The sequence below is a fragment of the Ostrinia furnacalis genome, unplaced genomic scaffold (assembly GCF_004193835.3).
Source record: "Ostrinia furnacalis isolate ACB-3 unplaced genomic scaffold, ASM419383v2 OfSCF1172, whole genome shotgun sequence".
NCBI lineage: Eukaryota > Metazoa > Arthropoda > Insecta > Lepidoptera > Crambidae > Ostrinia > Ostrinia furnacalis.
Genome location: NW_021131411.1, coordinates 679,067 through 694,484, shown reverse-complemented (window position 1 = coordinate 694,484; position 15,418 = coordinate 679,067). Strand labels below are relative to the sequence as shown.

The 15,418-nt window shown below is 37.4% G+C and overlaps 3 protein-coding genes across 5 annotated transcripts in view; 2 read left to right on the top strand and 1 right to left on the bottom strand.

Moving 5' to 3' along the window:
* Papss (3'-phosphoadenosine 5'-phosphosulfate synthase) overlaps window positions 1-6,774 on the top strand; it is a 38,573-nt gene extending 31,799 nt beyond the window's left edge. For all 3 annotated transcript variants that reach the window (XM_028303095.1, XM_028303094.1, XM_028303093.1), the window contains exons 13-14: window positions 5,414-5,522; window positions 6,006-6,774. In XM_028303095.1, coding sequence (XP_028158896.1) covers window positions 5,414-5,522; window positions 6,006-6,115 — 219 coding nt within the window. In that variant the 3' untranslated portion in view covers window positions 6,116-6,774. The remainder of the gene's footprint in view (window positions 1-5,413; window positions 5,523-6,005) is intronic.
* On the bottom strand, window positions 4,709-15,150 carry JMJD5 (Jumonji domain containing 5). Its single transcript, XM_028303098.1, has 2 exons — window positions 13,710-15,150; window positions 4,709-5,542 (listed from the first exon to the last, which is right to left on the bottom strand). Exon 1 carries the CDS (start codon window positions 14,964-14,966, stop codon window positions 13,764-13,766), a length of 1,203 nt encoding a protein of 400 aa, XP_028158899.1. The 5' UTR covers window positions 14,967-15,150; the 3' UTR covers window positions 4,709-5,542; window positions 13,710-13,763.
* Window positions 7,939-13,443, top strand: Ivd (isovaleryl coenzyme A dehydrogenase). Its single transcript, XM_028303097.1, has 9 exons — window positions 7,939-8,105; window positions 8,718-8,844; window positions 9,499-9,577; window positions 9,894-9,999; window positions 10,112-10,273; window positions 10,612-10,767; window positions 11,366-11,557; window positions 12,281-12,449; window positions 13,296-13,443. Exons 1-9 carry the CDS (start codon window positions 7,986-7,988, stop codon window positions 13,427-13,429), a joined length of 1,245 nt encoding a protein of 414 aa, XP_028158898.1. The 5' UTR covers window positions 7,939-7,985; the 3' UTR covers window positions 13,430-13,443.
* Window positions 15,151-15,418: the final 268 nt, after the last annotated feature.

Below are 15,418 nucleotides of genomic sequence, written 5' to 3'. Positions count from 1 at the left end.
TGTAGCTATTAAGTAGTGGGGCGTTTCTCGCCGGCCTGCCGCGCCCGGGGACCTCTACGACCCCGCTACGGAGCTATGGTGCTCAAGATGGCGCCCGGCCTGAACGAGCTTGAGGTCAGTGCTTTAACTTTTATCACTGCTGTGAATGTCAACGTCTGCTTTTCCGTTGCCCAAAGCCCGCGCTACAGGGAGTGCTCGAGTGGCGCCCGGGTTGAACGAACAAATGAGGTGAGTAGGCTGTGTTTTATTACAGGAAAATGCTTTGTTGAAGGCAAACGTCTGCCTTTTCGCTGCTTGAGACGCACGCAACGGACTCTTGGTGCATTTAATGTCAACATTATTCCTGCTACGCAAAACACTAAAGCTTAAACTCGCGCCACGGGACTATGGCACTCAAGATGGATGGCACCTGGGTTAAATTACTTCTTTTGAGTGTCAGATGTCAGTGCCATTCGCGCTGCGCTAAACACTGGGACGGCAAGCGTGCTAGTAGTTGTTTTTCGGGATTGTAACTACTACATAGTGGGCCGCGACCCCGCCGGCCTGCCGCACCCCGGCGCGCCCGGGGACCTCTACGACCCGCGCCACGGGGCCATGCTGCTCAAGATGGCGCCCGGCCTGAACGAGCTTGAGGTCAGTGACCTATTCACCGCAGGAAAATTAGTCTGCCGTCCTAATACGCAAAGACTGGCGTGGTAAGGGATCTAGAAATAGACCTGTGTGAAGAGATTGTAAAGTCTGGTCCGTGAGCACGTAGAATTTTGTCCAATGACCCCAAGCTACTCATCTTTATCGCTCGCGCGTAACTATGTTGCTATCGCGCTCGCACACTCACTGCGGGTGCCAGTCGCAGTCGCGACAGCAATATAATTACGCGCGAGCGATAATGATGGGTAGCTAGGGGTCATTAGACAAAATTCTACGTGCTCATGGATCGAGCTTTAGCTATTACGTAGTGGGGCGTTTCCCGCCGGCCTGCCGCACCCCGGCGCGCCCGGGGACCTCTACGACCCGCGCCACGGGGCCATGCTGCTCAAGATGGCGCCCGGCCTGAACGAGCTTGAGGTCAGTGACCTATTCACCGCAGGAAAATTATGCCCGTTTTCACCATCAATCCGTAATCTTTACGTGACCCCTATGACAACAAAATTAATACTATGGGAGTCATTTAAAAATAGGGATTGATGGTGAAAACGGACATTAGTCTGCCGTCCCAATACGCAAAATAATGGCGTGGTAAGGGGTCTAGAAATAGACCTGTGTGAAGGGATTGTAGCTATTAAGTAGTGGGGCGTTTCCCGCCGCCCTGCCGCTTCCCGTCGCGGCCGGAGATCTCTACGACCCGCGTGACGGTTCCATTTGCTCAAAATGGCGTCCGGGTTGAAAGAGCTTGAGGTCAGAGAAGTTTTTATTAATGCTTTGAAGGTCTATATCTGCTTTTCCGGTGTGCAAATGACCGAGGCAGTTAGTCGAACCGTTTACAATGAGTTCAGTAAGTTTATAGGTCGCGCAAAGAGAGTAGAGACTATTAACGTAAGCAAAGATTTGTATCTGTATACGATGTCTGCACTGACATCTTGCATAGTTGGATTGACAAGTGCTTTGTGTCTCACTTGCAGACATTTCACAAGAGCATGGTAGTGTATTGGATATTTGAACTTGAATGTCTCATGTTGTGTCGATTTTGTTGTGTATTCAATGAAATATTACAGAGCGAGTACCTATAAAATATGTTAGCTTCAACCACCTATAGCGTGAATGCAACGCTGACATAAAATAATAAAAAACCTGATTCAAAATCATAATTTATTGAATTGACAAATATACATCGATACACATTTTATATTTCAGATTACATAAGTACTTATCACTTACACTAATATTAATATTTGGTTTATAAAAACAAAATTGCGGAGTCATGTAAATGTCTTTTCCTACTTAAACATACAAAAATAGAGGAATATAATAATTACCTTATCTAGTATTGGTAATATAGCTATTTATGGTTCGATTGTTGTGGGGCTGTCAAGCTGTTCACCTAAAAGGAGTATGTAGATACGTTTATTACTTTGAACCTAAACCTTATGCACATCGTATTTAATTTTAGGCTTTTTTTTCCTCGATGTAGAGTACAGTATGTTATAGATGACCCACGCTGAACTGTCCCACCAAACTCAATGACAGGGGGGCGCTACCATCGTTCAACTATATGGTTTCCAACATGGCAAAAATCTGAACCAGCGATCCGGTATTGACGGTGGCGCCCCACTGTCAATGTCATCGACAGGACAGTCCAGTATTTTGGAACTATACTCTGTGCTTTGTATCTTAGCTTACACAAATTCTTATTGTGTAGGAGGATACAAATTGTATTTTTTTTCTCATAAATTACCATCTATTTATAGTCTTTTTCACGTAAGATGATTCGTATGAATAAATAAATAAATATCCTTAGACATTTTACACTGCGCTTCTAGTCCCAAACTAAGCAAAGCTTGTACTATGGGTACTAGACAACGGATATAAACATACTTAAATACTTTTTTTTTTGTAAATACATACTTATTATACATAGAAAACACCCAGTCCAATACAAACAAATATGTTCATGCACACAAATGTTTGTACTGTGCGGGAATCGAACCCGCTACCTCCGGAATAGTAGTCCATTTCGAACCACTACACCAAACGGCCGACAAGACAACGGATGCCGTTTCGAGTTTGAAAGTTATAGAGATGTCACATAACTAAACCATAGCGATTTATCTATCGATTTTTTCTAAGAGTTAGTAAAACCTACCTGAGTATTTCTCAAAAAAAATGTACATTTTGAAAAAAAAAGTGTGCTTTGAAACAGTTCAAAAGTTTTATATTTATAGATCATCACACAAAAAAAACACACACAATTTTGAAGGATGAATATTAATCTTTAAGATAACGAAGAATTATAGCTATAATCCTACTTATTACCAAATATTTAGATATTTTAAAAATAGTCCTTTTTTACCTTTCATACAAAAACCTGTTTGCCACCCTAGCTTTTTCATGTGTTTTTGTTTCATAAAATGCGATACGTAACTAAATTATTGTAAATTTCTTTGTATTATCGTTCTACACTACAGTAATCGCAGTTTCTGTATCAAATTGATTTTCTATGGGGTGTCATAATGAATTGGCAATTTAAAGCAAAAAAACAAAATGAGTCGCTCTCATTTACTATTTCGTTATTTACTCTTTAGTTACGATTTATTTCTACTTTCCCATGGTTTCTGAACAATTCCGTATTTATTTTACACGGACAACAATAGCTGCACTCTGAATGGCTGTTGGCCTGACGTCTCCGCCATTACATCTATCGCGAAAATTAGTGAAAACGTGTGTGTTTTGTGGGATTACTTTTTCGTAACAGGCAGTAAAATCAGCGATTTTATATAGAACGTTAAGTCTTCATTTAACCATTTTTTGTAATACGTGTGGTACGAACATTTAGTAAGCTTTTATATTTGCTGTAACAAATTTTATCAAAAAAATACTTGTTTCTGATCTCATTTTGTCTAATATTTCGTTACGTTTTTTACGAATTTCGTTACGTTACGAAAAAGTACAACATAATGCTGAGTGTATACTGTTATTACCTGACTAAGCATAGTAATATTCACTACTTAATTTATTTCAAAAAATATAGAGCGTCAATAACAAAAGGATTGGATACTATCTGCTTTACAGAAGTGCCACCAGCAAAAAATAATCAAATCATTTAGATTACGTTTTTATGTGATTACTTCTTTTGTTTTTTTAGGAATGCCGCCAAAAACCAATGCCAAAAGGCAAAAAGCTTACAGAGATCGACTCAAAATGGATAAACATGATGGAACAAAAATAATTTTATTAAAATAGTATGAATGATTACTCCCTTATCTTATTTCTAACCCCTTAATATTACCCCGTATTTGGGTGCATACTTAAAAATATTTCGAATTGAATAAATTTAGAGCATTCACAATATTTCGCCAATGTATAACAAGCCTTATGGCCTTACTATTTCGTTACTACCGTTTCGTTACGTACATTTTTTTTGAGAAATACTCACCTACTTTTAGAGAAATATTTTGTATAGGTGTCATTTAACAAAAAACATGTTTTTTTTAATTACAAATATTTTTGTAACAATTTTTTATTGATAATATTCAAACTCCATGGACTTCGTGTTAAAAAAAAACGATTCCTAAAAAGTACTGGTTCTATTTCTATAAATTAAAAACTATTAGTTACTTTATTTTCAATGCGTTTATTAAAGTCAACAATCGAAAAATATAGTTGATTTTTGTGATGTTTTTAATAACTAAGTATTCACTGCAATCGATTAATGAACCGTGGAAATAATCGATTTTGTTATACAACAAATACCCCAGCACTAAATCTATTCCGTTTCACACATTGCGTACATTAAATAAAAAATATTTTTACATCGTATTTAATTAAAATATAATCAATAGACTCAGATTTTACTATTTACTTAAAGACATGTACCTAGTTAGTTTTTTTTTTATTACATTGCTAATAAAATACAAATATTTTTTCAAAAATATTCTGCATAATGTAGTATGCGTAATATGGATAACCTTGAAGTGTCATACGGATCATCTTAGGTGAAAAAGACTATAGTGAAGAATAACGTCATATTAACTATTAGTTTTTTTTTACAAAGAACAATGTCAAAATTAACAACAGGCAAGTGCGCCTGAAAATATTGTTGTGTAAGATGTTACAATGATTATGTTAATGGCTGAATGCCTATTATTTCTATTTTACAATAGCTTCTTAAACGAAATCCCAGAAATAATACTAGATTAGTGATTGAGCCAGAATATATTGTTTTCTTTTTTTTCGTAATTTCCTTGTTTTTAGTTACTTCAGACATCAAAGTAACATCGATTTTTGCAAATATCTTCAACACAAGTTGTCTACATAGGAACATTTATTAGGTATAGTTCTTTTTTTCGTAGAAAAACATAAAATATTTTTAAATCGACGTGTATTTAAAATAACATTTTTCACCTACAATTTTACAGTGTCAAAAGAACACAATATAGATGAACTACAACATTTTCGACCTTCCACAATGTCACAGTGACATGCACCATGTCAAGTCATCACAGTGACAATTCACAATTTAACATCAGCTGCTTTTATGTTTTTATGGGCGGTTCATTTTGCCGGGCCGCTCAATCGCCTGAGCTTGCTCAAGTGTTATGAATTATTGAAATGAAATGACACTCAAAGACGCCAATTGCAGACTTGAGTCTGACTCTATGCTTGACTGAATCGAACTTTGAAATCGTTTCATAATATGGGCCTAAGTTTTTGAGCCATATAGTTGAATGGTGCTTGAATATTGAATTTCTTTTCGCAGATAATTCCATTCCGTGTCGCGGCGTACGACACCTCAATCGGCAAGATGGCTTTCTTCGACCCGACGAGGAAGGAGGACTTTGATTTCATATCTGGAACTAGGATGCGAGGTAAAACCACTACTTTTCACCTGAAACAAAGAGAACCATTATTAGCTGTTATTTTTTTTTATTACGTAAATTATTACTGCCTTGACTTTTTTTTACTATGCTGGAATGCTGGTATCTCAATCTGTTATTATTATGTACGAGATTACTTTTTGGAGTCAAGAAAATCATTCGACTGGTCGCGTTCAGATGAATGTAATTCTTAAACGCAATGGTGAACTTAAATGAATTTTGTCTAGTGAAGAATTAAGCTACCCGCCCAATTTTTTTCAGATTTTTGTGATGGCTAGAAATATCCCATTCTCATTACTTTTGAACACCCCTCGTAAACATATATTCTTAACAGCACAACATACTATGCATTTGGTTGCAAAATAGCACCTTTCGCCACTACTCAAGATGCCACATCGTTTAACATGAGCTGTCATACAATAGTAACACTGAACAGTTAGGTAGTTGTCAATTGATGATATGTTTTTTCCACAGGTCTTGCCAGAGCAGGCAAAGAACCTCCAAAAGGCTTCATGGCGCCCACCGCGTGGAAAGTCCTGTCAGAATATTACCAATCTCTAAAATCCAAGATGGAAACCAACTAATTTATAGCCATAATTATTCCGTCTTAGCTGAAACTATTTTAATAGGCGCCATTTGATTCTACAAAATTTCCTAGTCATTAACTTTTGGGAACTACACTTTAAAATTATTCTATATACACTTTTTCCCTATTGAGTTAGTACATTAATCCTCTCTGGAATTATGTCATGTTTGATGTTCGCTTATTAAAATAGTTATAAAGATAGAAAATTCTTAAATTACCTTAAGATTTACCCAACTTTGACTTATAAATTGATTTTATTTTTAGGTAAATATTCATGTTATTTTATTGTAAATTATGAAATCAACGAAAATTTTATTTTGGTACTTATTTATGACCTATTGTTGTATCTGGTGCAATATTTATTTTTAACAAATTGTTTATTTTATTACTTGATTTACACATTCCTTAAGAATTATTGTTTCTTGAGATTAGAGATAATATTTACATTCCGTTTTGGAGAATTCAAATTATATAAAATAGACGACAAAATAGATGTTTGGGACATGCGCTACATTTATGTAATGATTTTATGTTATGTTAGCTGAGGTACATAAGTTTATAATGTTTTATGTTAGAGTTATGTACTTGTAAATGTATTGTTAATTTTAAGAAGTCTAATATAAATTGTTGTAACATCAGTGAAGGTGCTTATAAAACTATGTAATAGTCAAAGTATTATACTTGAATGTATAAATATAATGTACAATCAATAAGTGAGTGGTTTCATTTAATATGTTAATATATGTGGATGGCTTGACTTCTTCCAAGCAACGAAAGGACGGATTAATAAAATTTCTTGGCGATTGGAGTCGCTTCTAAAACTCAATTTTAAATAAACAACTTGAAAAAAATCGAACTGTCTAAGGAAAACGCGGCCATAATAATAACACGATATTTGAACTATTTTATTACACTTGAACGGGTTCATCCAGTGTCTAAGTAGCTCAGTTGGAAGATATGCATCTGCACCGAGTGTTCTTTTTTTCAACTTTTATACTCTTTACTTTTAACTTTTTATACTTTCAACTCTGTGATAACAAGCGAAAGGTCGTGGGTTCGCTTCCCGCCTTAGGCAGTTCGATTGTTTCAAGTTGTTTATTTAAAAGAAAAGACGGATGTTGTATAACAACTTACAAGGGATTTACAATAGATTAATCGAGTCTCATAATATCTACTAACTACTTACATGAGGCTTTGAAATTAAGCAAATATGTCACAATAAAGTTTCCGATGTTATGGAAGAAACTTATTTTTCAGTACACATTAATTCATTTAGGAACAACACATTTGACTGTAGCCTTGCTTTGGAGATGTGGTTTCGGTTGGTCAGAGCAAAGGGTCAGTGGATGTCGTAAGGGTCCTAAGGGACAAATATGTGATCATCAGGCCTCCCCAACCCGTTAGGCCAGTGCACCGTTGGGAATGTTTCCCTGTTGTCCCCCTTTTTAAAGCCTTTGATACAATCTGGGGTTATATTTAAGCAATGGTCTTTTTACCTAATGAAGATTTAGGTCTATGAAAAAAGACTAGATTTGGTAAAGTCCTTACTTTGATTACCTATGTACTTTCATTTAATAATATTCTTGAAATTCCACACCCGCCCACCACGAATCTGATTAAAAAAATAATCAGTTTAATCATTAATTATCGTACGTAATTCACATAACAACGAAAATCTGACTGAATGATAATGATAGCGACTACATTTCTTATCAGTATCGTAAGGTCGTGTGCCTACACAGTGCGTGCGTCACGCCATAATAGACTCTATTGCCTACAAAATACGAAAATGGCTATATTAGTATGCATTGATAGTGTTTATCGAGTCAGTGACGAGTTGTATCGCTCCGTGACTGGTCGTATCCAAGATGTCGGTAGGCATAGTGGCAAAGCAGTTGCTTAAGTGTACGAAGGGAACCGGTCTGCGATGTATGTCGCACTATCCTATAGACGAGCATGTATTTGGACTGTCCTCCGAGCAGCAACAGGTTAATAAATTCATTTTTAAAGAGATAATCACTCATTATTGTTTGTTGACTTCGATAAAAACTGATGTAACATTCCTTACAACATTATCTTGAGGCGCTCGTTTCATAAATTAAGCTAAGTAAACACGATTATTATTGTGTAATTAAAATAAATTAGGAAGTATTTTAGTGCTGCAAAACATCTCTGTAAAAATAGCATTTACATATCTATTGACTCAAAATTTGTAAAAAAAGGAAAAGAAATTACATAGTTGAAGGGTCAAGATTTAAATGTTTGAGTATGGATACAGACTATGCTTAGGTACAATACTTCTCAACTGGCGCTGCTTATTTAATTTCAAAAAACATTTTAATTTCTGGTACTCGTGTAAGTAGGTACATGTATTTTGCATAATATTGTTACTCGAAGATTTCAGCTTGTTATAAAATAATATCAATCCTTGGACTGTTATTTGTAATTCCGGGGAGAGTGTAGCCATACTTTAGAACAGTGTGACTCGTCCGGAGTCTTGTGATAGAGTTTAAAAAAAGAGAAAAAGCTGAACCAATTGTGCCCAACAAATGGTGTCTGTGTAGACTTACGATGTGCTTACGACTTGATTCATATTACAGCTGCGACAAGTAGTGTTTGATTTCGCCCAGAAAGAATTGGCGCCAAAAGCATCCGAGATCGACAAACAGAACAATTTTGCAGAACTACGGGACTTCTGGAAGAAACTAGGACAGTTGGGCTTATTAGGTAAGTTAAAGACCATGAATACTGCATGGGCACAATTATTATTCGTCTACTTAAGTATGAAAATATAAATGAATTCTTATGGCAATTGGCTTCGAGAAGACAGCTAGGAAATTAGGGACAGCATAGGTATCTCCTTTTAAAAGGAATTTGTGCCGATTAAGTAGTAGGTAGGCGAATATGACGAGAAAAACTAGCACCTATCTAAATGCTGTATGGAAGTTCTCAGCAGTTGTTTAGATATTTGAGCTAAGGTAGAATGAAGAATGAAGTATTTTTGACAAACTTGTATTTGTAATTCAAACAATTGCAAAATTATAGTAGAAAATAAAGACCACGGCTTCACTTTTTATTTTTAGAAATACAATAAAACATAACATTTCCTGTCACTGACACGAAATTCGCCATTTTAGCCTTGGTTGGCAGTTCGGCTTGTTTTTTCCATAGCGATGAATACATCGCTACACGTTACTTACACCCATAATAATGGACCACAGTTCTAACTTCTAGCAACCCATTTCGGGTCATGTCGTCTCGTTCTATCGCAAAGAATCACCATTTAATGAGAGAGAGAGAAAAAGGGAAATGGGCAGCTGGAACTGTGACCCACTGTATGTACCTAAGCACACGCATTTAATGGTTTCTGTTTACATGTAGGTATTACAGCAAGTCCCGACTATGGCGGCACTGGGGGCAAATATTCTGATCACTGCGTTATCATGGAGGAACTCTCCAGGTAAAACTTTTGAAATTCCATTGAAAAGAGGGAAGGCTTTCTTTACAAAGTTTAACACAATCATGGCAATATTTAGACACAAAGATTCGCATTTCGCAAGCAAGAGTTGAAATATGAGATTATCGTGTACTAAGATTGAGTTGCACCACATTAACTTAAACGGTAAATAGTATAACTTTAACCGGTGTTATTGTATGAAGTTTCAAAAACTTTTGACGTTTGTTACGGTTAAGTTAAGGTGGTGAAACTCAGCCCTAAGACTGAAAAACGATGTTGGTAAATCACTATTTTGAACATGTTGTAAAATAATTTTCAGAGCTAGTGGCGGTGTCGCTTTGTCGTACGGAGCACATTCAAATTTGTGCATTAACCAAATTAATAGGAATGGGACACATGAACAGAAAAGCAAATATTTACCCAAGGTAAGTTAGGCTAAAATTCAGAAGTAAATCGATCCCAAAATTAGATCTCTAGTCTCACGCGCCTTGGCTGTATAATGCTCGAAGGATTTTAAGACCTTTCTTTTCGTTTTAGTTATGCTCAGGAGAACATATGGGAGCCCTAGCCATGTCTGAACCAGGAGCGGGATCCGACGTCGTCTCCATGAAGACCAGGGCCGAAAAGAAGGGGGACTACTACGTGCTAAATGGCAACAAGTTCTGGATTACGAACGGACCCGATGCTGATGTTTTGGTGGTAAGTAAAATAATGTAATCTTTCTAGAATAGCTGATCTATCCTAGTGAGTGGTGAGATGGTGATCATAGTTCGTTATCCTAGTAAGAAAAAATCCCTTTGGCCACATACATGGTCCTACTGCCTTTGTCTTACCGATCGAACCACATGAACTTTTTCCCCAGTTGGTTCTATAGACTTACAGGAATCATCATCACCATTCAAACCAAAAAACCACAGCAGTTTTGATAAAACTTCTACTCAAAAGTTACTAAAAATTAACATCCTCAGACAGATGTTACATTATTATGATGATGCTTTAGAAAAGTCTACTAACATCGTGCTGTTGATTGATTTCAGGTTTATGCAAAAACGGACCTAGCAAGTAAGCCACAACACGGAATAACAGCGTTTCTGATAGAAAAAGGATTCCCTGGCTTCACTACAGCACAAAAGCTGGACAAATTGGGAATGCGGGGATCTAACACATGCGAGCTTGTTTTTGAAGACTGTAAAGTAAGGATTACTAACACATGAGTAGGTATTGTTTACCAGTGAGTGATATACGGCTCAGAAATCAGAAACGAGGATTATAAATAAGTTCAGAGTTGCACAGCGTGCTATATGAAGCTATGCTCGGTGTTTGTTTACGAGATCGAATCAGAAATGAGGAGATCCGTAAACGAACTAAAGTCGATGACGTAGCCCCATAGCAAGCTGAAGTGGCACATAGTACGTAGAACTGACGGCCGATTGGGCAGAAAGGTTCTGGAATGGAGGCTACGTACTGGAAAGTGCAGCGTAGGACGTCCAACCACAAGGTGGACCGACGACCTCATAAAGGTAGCAGGCGCAGGAAGGCGCTGGATGCAAGCCGCTATGGAACTCATTGGGGGAGGCCTATGTTCAGCAGTGGACGTCCTATGGCTGAAATAATGAGGTATTGTTTCGTGATTGCAACTACAGCGCGGGGTCTTTGCTTGTTTGACCTGATAGATTAGGATAAATGAAAGACATACAAAAATAACATCTGAACATTCTGAACACATCCAAATACACAAAATATCTTATAACTTTTTTTAAATGCTTATAAGAAAATTAATTAATATTACAGGTGCCTGCAGAGAACGTTCTTGGCGAAGTGAACAAAGGAGTCTACGTCCTCATGTCGGGCTTAGACCTGGAACGGTTGGTGCTGGCTGGAGGACCAGTAGGGATAATGCAAGCGGCTATAGACGCTGCATTCCAGTACGCTCACACTAGGAAACAATTCGGGAAAAATATTGGGGAATTCCAGCTGCTACAGGTTTGTGACCATTTAATAGTGAAAATTAAATTGAATAGTAAAAAAGTATCAAGTTGAAATGAGGCATATCAACTTGATAATTTTTCACATTTGATTAATTAATCCTTTTAAAATTCTTTATTGGACCAATAAACTTGTGAATCCAGAAAGATATCGTGAAGATTGTTAAGGACAGATATTGCTGTGGATTGGTATTTTAATCAGTTAGGATTAGAGGAGTGATTTCTTAAAGTTAGGTAATATTTTAAACCAGGCTCAGTCGCTTTAGGCATTGCAACTGCTCCACCTAAAGCTTCTAAAGTAGGTAATGGGTGGGGTGGAAAAAGACGTCTGCTGCAGGACTTTTCAAAGGATATCCACATCGACCGGTCATTCCCACATCTAGTCGCATCACGCGACCCTTACCAGATCGTCAGTCCACCGAGTGAAAGCCTTGCCTACAATGTATTCCGGTCCGTAGTTGCCATTCGAGAACTTCTGACGCACCGGCCATCAGTCCTACGAGCTCTATGCCACGCCCCTAGCACTAAGGCCCAGAACACACGGTGAAACGCAATTGCAACGAAACTGCAACTTCTAGTTACTTTTGAGTTGCATATAAGTTTCTGTCATAGATTCCGTTGAGAGACCACACATGACGCGACCAGTTTGAAAACGGTTTGAAATTGCCTTAGTTGGGCTATTAAGTTATCCATGTTAAACCGTCATTATGTACAATTTCAGGGTAAAATGGCGGACATGTACACGACGTTAAGTGCGTGCCGGAGCTACCTGTACAACGTGGCGAGGGCATGCGACGAGGGGCACGTCAACAGCAAGGATTGCGCAGGAGTCATCCTGTACTGCGCGGAGAAGGCAACGCAAGTGGCGCTAGATGCTGTGCAGATACTAGGTATTTTTATAGCAGACTAGCTTTCAGCCCGCGGCTTCGCCCGCGTGGAATTTTGTCTGTCACAGAAAAACTTCATCGCGCGCGTCCCTGTCTCAAAAACCGGGATAAAAACTATCCTATGTCCATTCCCGGGACTCAAACTCAGTGGTTTAGGCGTGAAAGCAAGACAGACAGAGTTACTTTCGCATATAATATTAGTATAGATAGTATAGATTAGTATAGAAGTAAAGATTAATTACCCTTCCTGGTTCTAATTTGCGATCGAACTGTAGATCTAATATGCACCATGATTATAGACAGATTTTGTATGTAAAAAGACCTGCTTTTATCGTCAGTTAAAATACGATCATAAAGAGATGTACCTACAAGTAATAACGTACGAATATTATGGTAAAGGTCAATATTCCCTGAACTGAATTTCTTAAGTAGGTAGTTTTAAGCTGATCTGCTGGCGACTGTCTAGCTCAGTTTACTACTTTTCTATTTGATAAAGAAAAGAATACAGTTTTAGCATTAAAAACACGTCAATAAATTTTAAATTATCCTGTTTATTGCGCAGAGATGCTGTATAAAAATTATGTTGATAAGGGTTTTGTATCAAACTGCATGAATTCGTTATCCCAAATGCGCGTCATTCTTATTTATATGCGCATGCATTCCGTATTGGCTCCAAGGTCGGCAACTGACAAGGATCAGGCTACGGGGCCTCTATAAAATTTTTGATTATACCTATAGAAAGCAATAGCCTTCTACTACAAAACTTTGAAAGAACTGTGTTATGAAAGGGTATATAGGTGCAATCTTAAATGTTTATTGCTTATTAATCCCTTAATCATTGTTTTTCAGGTGGCAATGGCTACATCAATGACTATCCTACCGGCAGACTGCTCAGGGATGCCAAGCTGTATGAAATTGGTGCAGGCACATCAGAAGTCAGAAGAATGCTTATTGGTCGTGCATTGAACAATGAATACAAATAAATTATTTTTGTTATTGATTTTCTTACGAAAGAAATAATATAAGAATAAAACTACCTCTGTCTACATTTGTAAAAGACAATATTCACTATTTTGACCCCAATTACAAACTAAGATTTAGGTAGTTCATTGTATGACTTAGATCATTAATTAATTAATTAGATCAGTTATTAATAAAACCCAAGATAATTGTAGACATAAGGATGAGTGTAAGTAGCATAGTCCAATAAGAATAAATGTTTTGATAAGAATATCTATTCATATACTAAAAATATGTACACACCTCTTTTCTTCTGCTTATCCTAAGTCACCAAGTTGACGGAAACTTCTTGCAGTTTCACTTCCACCAGAAACTTACGGAGAAACTTATTGATAGTGACTCCACATAATGCCACCATTTTGGAGGAATGTACAGCATCTGTCCTGCACGCAGCACGCAACAGTATACCTTAGCGTCTTTGTATTTAGGATACTTTTCATAATCAGGGAATCGAGGGTCTATTCGTGCTGTGTTGTGTAGCAACTCATGTTCATGAGGATACAAGTTCTCTGTGTCTTGAGGAGAAAATAAGAATACTTGTTTTTCACCAACAACTTGAGTGAACAAGTTACGTTTGTGGTCGTAGTGCAGTGGAGAAATTGTGCCCTTGGGTCCGTACCACGCCATCATATCTACTGCCTCATTAGTGTCAGCGAAGCTACAGTATTCAGGCTCTGCAATGTCTTTCTTTAGTTCTGGAATTTGCTCAAATAACTGATATTGGGCCAGATAGCCTGTGGGGCCATTTGTTTGGTAGACAAAGTCCTTAATGAATTCCTCAATTGTCATCAGCTTTTGGGTCCAATCTTTCTCTGTATAATCACGCCCAATTTCGATTGAAACAGTCCTGGCCCCAGCCAGTTTTATGAAGTAATTTTGATCTCGCCATTTACTCAACGCTGGCCAGTGGTTGATACAGTTCCTCAATATAACTGGCTTTTCTGCTAGTATGTAGTTTCTGTAAAAGTTCTCCATGCTAGGACAATCTATCACCTCTATTGGTTGTGCATTATACTTTGTGATATCAACCTCTACAGTCCCTTGATTCAGACTAGAAGTTTCACTCAGATCATGTGTGATCAAATTAAATGAACTCAGTAGTGTTGCGCATGTTTGCAATAAATCAGGGTTTCCATCTACAGGGCATCCAAACAGTATGCCAAAGTCAATGATCTTGAACAGATCCTTGACTAAGCTTTCGGTCGCGTTTTCAGAAGATTTCGTGATAGCCAGCAGGTTTATATACGACGCGATGGTTATCGTTTTCCTGAGATAAGGCTTTACCTCCTTCCAGTTTCCAATGTTCACTTGCTCATACATGTAGTCTATTACAGCCTGTGTTCTAACAGCTGCAAGGTGATCCAAAGAAGCCGTGTCCCTCAGGTATTTTTCAAGCATAACTTTGCAGGTCGCATTGAGTTCAGAAATTTCATGTAGTGATTCAGAAACAGATGTTTTGAACTCTTCTAGTTTTCCAAAGATTTCACTACAAGCGGTCATTGTATTCTTTTTACAGAAATTAGTGACTAGATGAAGTTTTCTATTAGACGGGCTGGTAAACACTGACTATTTGCTCTCTTAACTTGAATTAATTCACGTCTGACAATGGAGAATAAAAAAACAACCTGAAAAATCAATCACTCACTTTTTATTTTGCTTTGATTGATGATTGACACATGCGGCTCATTACACGCGTTTGTGTTTGTTTTGTTACAACATGTTAACATCAATATGCGTGGAACGAAACGTGACTCTATAGTCTATGCTATGGTACAGATAATGCATTCCAAGTCCCAACATTATTTTACCTCATTTTGCTATTAAAATTAAGGAATTAACTTACGCTCGAAGTCTCATAATTTTGCATTGTTTCAAAATTAAGAAGAAGAAGAATAATAACAAAAAAACTCACGCTGTCACTTTCATTGGCCTTGACATTAAAAAAATTACTT

What these genes read in the sequence shown, in the direction of transcription:
- Ivd (XM_028303097.1), top strand. Translation starts at nt 7,986, where the DNA reads ATGTCGGTAGGCATAGTGGCAAAGCAGTTGCTTAAGTGTACGAAGGGA. An exon ending in AGGACAGTTGGGCTTATTAG is followed by an intron (nt 8,845 to 9,498) that starts GTAAGTTAAAGA and finishes GTTTACATGTAG; the next exon opens with GTATTACAGCAAGTCCCGAC. An exon ending in TTGTTTTTGAAGACTGTAAA is followed by an intron (nt 10,768 to 11,365) that starts GTAAGGATTACT and finishes TTAATATTACAG; the next exon opens with GTGCCTGCAGAGAACGTTCT.
- JMJD5 (XM_028303098.1), bottom strand. Translation starts at nt 14,966, where the DNA reads ATGACCGCTTGTAGTGAAATCTTTGGAAAACTAGAAGAGTTCAAAACA.